General features: G+C 36.5%; 1 protein-coding gene across 1 annotated transcript; it reads left to right on the top strand.

Annotated features, from left to right (window-relative positions):
- Window positions 1-273: 273 nt before the first annotated feature.
- On the top strand, window positions 274-2,835 carry LOC107863930 (probable LRR receptor-like serine/threonine-protein kinase RKF3). Its single transcript, XM_016710135.2, has one exon. The coding sequence runs from the start codon at window positions 719-721 to the stop codon at window positions 2,624-2,626; it is 1,908 nt and encodes a 635-aa protein (XP_016565621.2). The 5' UTR covers window positions 274-718; the 3' UTR covers window positions 2,627-2,835.
- The last annotated feature ends 3,920 nt before the right edge of the window (window positions 2,836-6,755 follow it).

The raw sequence follows: 6,755 nt of genomic DNA, 5'->3' as shown, positions 1-6,755 counted from the left end.
TTATAATAATTTTGGAATAAATTATGGAAAAATATGGAATAAGTTAGTTAAGGAATTACTTATTTCATTATTTATATTTTAGTGATGGAATAAATTATTCCATAGATATGATGGAATAATTAATTTTAAAATTAATTATTTTGGGACAACTTATTCCCAATCAAACGAGCCTAATTCGTTTTTGACTTCTTTCCTTTGAAAGTTTTGACTAAACAGTGACATAAAGTAGGACCCACTTCCCATATGAGACAGAACACATCTCAAATCTCAACACTCCAACCCATTTCCCAGAACCTACACAATTAGAACCCCAAAACTCCAAAATGTTGTCTGCCTGCCAGTTATGAATATTACTCATTTCCATGAAAATAATACTATTACTAACGAATATGATAGATGATTGATTCTATAATCATCATCCAACTCAACAACTCTTTGACCCCACCCCATATTTTGAGCAAGGGGTTCATTGGATGAGTGTTTGTTCAAGTATGTGTATTGATTCTGGACAAATGAATGAAGTGACTAGAACAAACAAGCTTCACTACCTTTCACCTCCGTAACCAGCACACCATATTTTGAGATAGGAGTTCATTAGATCCAGTTTTTTCTTGAACAACGTGATACGAAAGTATTTATATTGATTAAATCGTCAATTGAATAAAGTGACTAGGGTAAACAAACTCCATTACTAATCTTGTTTCTTTAATTCTCAACCATGTTCCCCTTTCTCCACCTCTTGCTCTTTTTCTACTTATCCTCCTCTTGTTATGGACAAAGTTTAAATTCTTCAACTTCATGTCCTTTTGATTTCGGTGCACTTCGCAAAGTCATAGATCAAAATTCAAGACGACCAGCTTTGAACTCCACAGCACAGTGTCAGTACATTCGACAAGGTTTACGCCTTGTCCAATCTGATTATCTTCGTCGTACCAACACTTTCTTGCCACCTCTCAGTTCAGCTGATTCTTGCTGGAACTCTTACCAATCTTTGGTCAACGACTATTCTGGCAACTTCGATATCCGACGTGCTTGTGGGATTCAAACATCATGGATCTCTCAGGGTTGTATGAATATTACGACGCGTTCTGAGTTCGAGTCTAAGGTGGCTCCAGCTGCGCTTACGAACATTATTTCTTCGTGTAATCAGTCGTTAGAGAATAACTCTCCTTGTGCTACATGTACTACTAGTTTATCTGGTCTTGCTTCGTATCTACCTGGCCCTTCTGCGGGGAACTTATTCGATTGTGCTGCTTATCCTTCAGTTTATGCAGCTGCTTTTGCAAATCAGTATGGACCTACTGATGAAGGCACTGCAAAATGCTTGTTTCTACTTGATGTTACTGGTGGTGACTCGGGAAAAGGTAAGAAGAATGTGGTTGTTATTGTGGTGGTGGTGGTAATTTGTGTGTTGGTTGTTGGACTTGTTGTGGTTGGTTATTGGTTTTTGTGGCGGCGGAGGAAAATTGGATTGGCTAAAAAGTGGAATACCAGGAGACTGGAGAGTAATTTGAGTTCTCGTTTGGATTCGATTAGTGGAAGTACTACTCTGATTAGGTATACTTTTGATGAAATTAAGGCGGCCACGAAGAATTTCTCCAGGATGAATATAGTTGGGACAGGAGGGTATGGAAATGTGTATAAGGGTGTGTTGCCGGGTGGGATTGAAGTAGCTTTGAAGAGGTTCAAGAATTGTTCAGTTTCTGGAGATGCAAATTTCATACATGAGGTGGAGGTTATTGCGAGTGTTAGGCATGTTAATTTGGTTGCTTTGAGAGGCTACTGCACCGCGACCACCCCTTTTGAAGGTCACCAGAGGATCATTGTTTGTGATTTGATGAAGAATGGGAGTCTTCATGACCATTTATTTGGGACGAGACATGAAAAATTGAGTTGGGGTACTAGGCAGAAGATTGCACTTGGCACTGCTAGAGGTTTAGCTTACCTGCATTACGGAGCACAACCGGGTATTATTCATAGGGATATTAAGGCTAGTAATATACTTTTAGATGAGAGTTTTGAGCCTAAGGTGGCGGATTTTGGATTGGCAAAGTTCACTCCTGAAGGGATGACACATTTGAGCACTCGTGTAGCAGGGACGATGGGATATGTAGCACCCGAGTATGCTTTGTATGGCCAGTTGACAGAAAGAAGTGATGTTTATAGCTTTGGAGTTGTGCTTCTTGAGCTTTTGAGTGGAAAGAAAGCAATAATAGAGTTTAAAGATGGGCAGCCGACGCTTGTGACTGATTGGGCCTGGTCATTGGTTAGGGAAGGAAGAGCATTAGATGTTCTTGAAGACAACATTCCTCATTTAGGCCCTCCAGAAGTTATGGAGAAGTATGTATTGGTGGCTGTTCTTTGTTCTCATCCACAACTGTACGCGAGGCCAACGATGGACCAGGTTGTGAACATGTTGGACACTGAGATACCTGTTCCAACCATACCAGAAAGACCAATTTCTCTCATTGCTGATCTTGATGACATTGAAAGGTCTGTTAGCAGTAGTGGTGGCTCAGGTAATCTGTCAACTGCTGCAGGCTATCAGCCTTATATAGTTGAGCGTGAAGCACCCCTGGCAGATAGCGATTCTGTCAAGGCCAGAACTTTGGATTGCAGATCATGATAGAGCTGCACAGTATCATTTTGAACTGCTTCCCTCGATAGGCATTTGAGTTGTGATGAATAGTTCATTCATTGGTTTATTTGTCTGAAATTTGTTTCTGATATAGGAATCAGAACACTAACACAAACTGTACAGTAACTATGCATGTGTACTCAAACTTTTGATTCTTATGTAATAGTTAGGATGAATAAAACATGATATTTAGTACACAACTTGCTCTTTCAATCTCCCTTGCTTTGCCAAGACTAATATATGCCATGTTATGCATTTGATTACCTTCAATTAACTGATCCTATTATTACACAAGTCTCATTTATTGCTTCCTAACAATAGAGTGACGGCAGGTGGGATCCATGTTAGGAATAACATGTGAAATATCAAAGAGGCAATCTCCATGATATTGAAATTGAGCTCGTAAGCGCATCAAGGAGGACAAAGTTTGATTAGAATCAACTCTGTGACATACTAAAGATTGGAGGAGAAAGTCAAATGGTAAATTGCTTTATGCACTCTACACTCTTGTGGACAAGTTATCTGTAGCTAAGCGTTTCTGTTTGCCTCGCTGTAGTAATGTTCATTTGTTCCTCATTAGCTAAGTATTTTTTTTTTTCAATCCGCTTGTCTGTTGAGATATAGGCAGTTCTTGGCGGCAGTTTGTTTCTTAGTGGAAAGGTTTTAATTATTTACCCTATCAGCTTTTAGATTTTGTACACTAACTGTGTAGTTTAACTGAGTATAACATGTTGCTAACTTTTATACTCTCAGTGCATGAAAGTTAAACCCGTGTAATAAATAGAACTGTATTATGGTGGTTGTACTGTGGTCACTCCTACATTATGGATATTGCACATGCTTCAACATGAGGTACTAGCTAAAGAGCGGGAGGAATATGTATACTGAACTTTGATTCTTCTGTTAGAACAATAACGATAATTGTACAAGAAATTTAAAATAAAACTTGTTTGGCTTAGAGGCACGATAATACGCTTCTTGAAGATAGTTGGAGTCTCTCCCACGAGCAAACGGAAGAATAAGTGACAACTCTATCTTCGGGATTCAACTAAGCCACAAAACAAGTAGCATTCAAGAATGTTGCTCTTCTATTCTTGAATTGGTGATTTCATCATTTGATCAATGTCTCTCAAGTGTTTTTCAAGGGGAAAGTAGTTTTGAATGCTTGTCTTTTCAAACCAAAGAAAACAGTATTTATAGGATGAAAGTTTCATGCATGAGAAGTATATTAATTAAGTAATAGTTAATAGGTTCATGTATGTTTTAAAACAAAAAAATGTCATTCTTTCAAGAACCTATAAGGTAAAACTTAATGAATAATGAATTTGTCAAATTCATTTCCTTTGTAACTCAAAACTTTAAGTGATGCATTTGTTTCAAAACTAATTGAAACACAACTCTTAAAAATCTTTAACCAATGTATTTGTTTCAAAATTTATTGAAACATAAAATCAACAATCCCCCACTTGTTTCAAGAAATTTTATCTTTGAAAAAAAAAACAAAATTCATTTAAGACATCAATCTAGCAACATGCATCAATATGGTGTCTTTTGGACTTAAACCATTAGCTAGTGAAGGCTTTCTAAATCATTGACTACTTAGTGAACAAATCTTGAACTAAGTGGTTCATTGAATGAAGTAGAAAAATACTCCACGCATATTGCTATGTTCCGATGAAAATCAAAATCATTTGACACCTTACGGCCATGTGTCCCGAATCCTTTTAGCTAAGTGCTTTAAAATTTTCCTGTAAAAATCTTATTGAAGCGGCCTCCACTTCGTACTTAGTGCGGTGAATTCATCAAGAGTAACTTTGCATACTCCGACTAAGTAGTCTATGAATTTCATTAAGAGAAATTAATCTCATCCTCCTTTACAACAGAGTATCAGTAAATCTATTAAGAGTGTTCCTACACACTCCAACTGAAATCGATGTATAGACTTAACAAGAGAATATAATCTCATTCTTTTCTTTTGTAGGAATACTGTCGAATCTATCAAGAGTGTTATTATTTACTCCAACCGATATCGGTCTTATAGATTTATCAAGAGAATAAATCTCAACTTATGCACATCTACTCACTCTCTAGGGAAAAAGAAAATTTTATTGATGTGCTTCACAATTGTAACTTTACTTGTTCTTCCCTTTGAACCTAAGATTACATCATTAGGTAGGGTTACCATCAAGTACAATCAATCTACAACAGGCTTTATTCCCATCCCATTACAAGTTTGTACCACCAATTCCTTGCCTAACCTTTTAGACAAAGGATCTGCTAAATTGAGTTTGGACTTCACATATTGAAGCGATATTATGCCATCCTCCAATAATGTTCTCACATGATTGTGTTTGAGACGAACTTGTCTTGACTTGCCATTGTAACAATCACTTGAAGCTCGAAATATAACAGTTTTATTATCACAATATATAGTCAAAGGTGGTATTAGTTTACCCCATAATGGAATATCTATCAGCATACTTCGCAGCCAATCAGCTTCTTCTCCAGCAGAAGACACAGCGATAAATTCTGACTCCATGGTTGAGTGAGTAATACGTCTGCTTCTTTGATCTCCAAGATATTGCTACTCCAGCTAAGGTGAAAATCCAAGCAGTAATAGATTTAGAGTCATTCGGATCAGAATTCCAAGCAGCATCACTATAGCCTTCAAGAACTGCTGGAAAGGTAGAATAATGCAGGCCAACATTAATTGTACCCTTCAGATACCTTAAAACACGATTTAAGGCATTCCAATGCTCAACTCCAGGGCTACCAGTAAACTTGCTCAAAGTTCCTACTGCATAACCAATATCTGGCCTGGTACAATGCATGGCATACATAAGACTCCCAACAATCTGAGAATATGTCAATTGATCAAGAATATCACCAGAGTTTCGCACTAGTTTGATGCTAGGATCAAATGGTGTAGGATCAGTCTTATCGTCAAAATGACCAAATCTCTTTAGAACCTTCTCAATATAACTTGATTGAGTGAGAGTCAAACCACTTGCCGATCTTACAATTTTGATGCCTAAAATTACATCAGCTTCTCCAAGATCTTTCATTTCAAACTGAGAAGCAAGAAAATATTTTGTTTCTTTGACTCTTTTGATATCAGTTCCAAAGATCAACATATCATCTACATAAAGACATATTATAACACCAGAATTTTCTTGAAATTTACTAATATGTAGATATCTCCACCATTGATCAAGTAGCTATTAGAAATCATAACTTTTCTAAATTTATCGTGCCATTGTTTTGGAGCTTGTTTTAATCCATAAAGATATTTAAGAATTTTACAAACTTTACGTTCTTGACCAGGATTGACAAATCCTTCTGGTTGTTTTATGTAGACTTCTTCGTCTAGATCTCCATTCAGGAATGCAATTTTCACATCCATCTGATGAATCACCAGACCATGAATTGTTGAGATGAATAGAGGTCATCCGAGCTATAGGTGCAAAAGTATCAAAATAATCAATATCTTTCAATTGAGTAAATCCTTTAGATACCAAACGGGCTTTGTACTTATCTAAAGTACCATCGGATTTTATTTTCTTCCTAAAAATTCATCGACAACCAATTGGTTTACATCCAGGAGGAAGATCTGACAATATCCATGTATTATTAGATAATATAGAATGCATTTCATCATCAATGGCTTCACGCCAAAATGGAGCATCATATGAAGACATAGCTTCAGCATAACTTTCAGGATCTTTTTCAACCAACTAAGCTTGAAAATCAGGTCCAAAGTCTTTTGATTTGGCTGATCTTGAACTATGTCTTGGTTGACTTTCTTTCAATGGCTCAACTATTTTCTTTTTAAGAGGAGAAATAGAAGAACTTGAATCTTGTTCAAAAGAATCTTTTTTCTTAGGATATATATGCTCAAAAAAATTAGCATGTAAAGATTCAATAATTGTGTGAGGACTTGGGGTCTCAAGATTTAAAAATCTATAAGCCTTACTGGTCTGTGAATAACCAATAAACGCACAATCTACTCCTCTATAGCCAATCTTGGTTAAATATTGATTTGGTAATCGAACATGAGCCAAGCAACCCCATACTTTAAAATAATTTATATTTGGTTTTCGATTATTCCAAAGTTCAT

Source organism: Capsicum annuum, chromosome 3 (assembly GCF_002878395.1).
Source record: "Capsicum annuum cultivar UCD-10X-F1 chromosome 3, UCD10Xv1.1, whole genome shotgun sequence".
Taxonomy (NCBI): Eukaryota; Viridiplantae; Streptophyta; class Magnoliopsida; order Solanales; family Solanaceae; genus Capsicum; species Capsicum annuum.
Note: the sequence above shows the minus strand (reverse complement) of the source record. Positions and strands in the feature narration are given on the sequence as shown.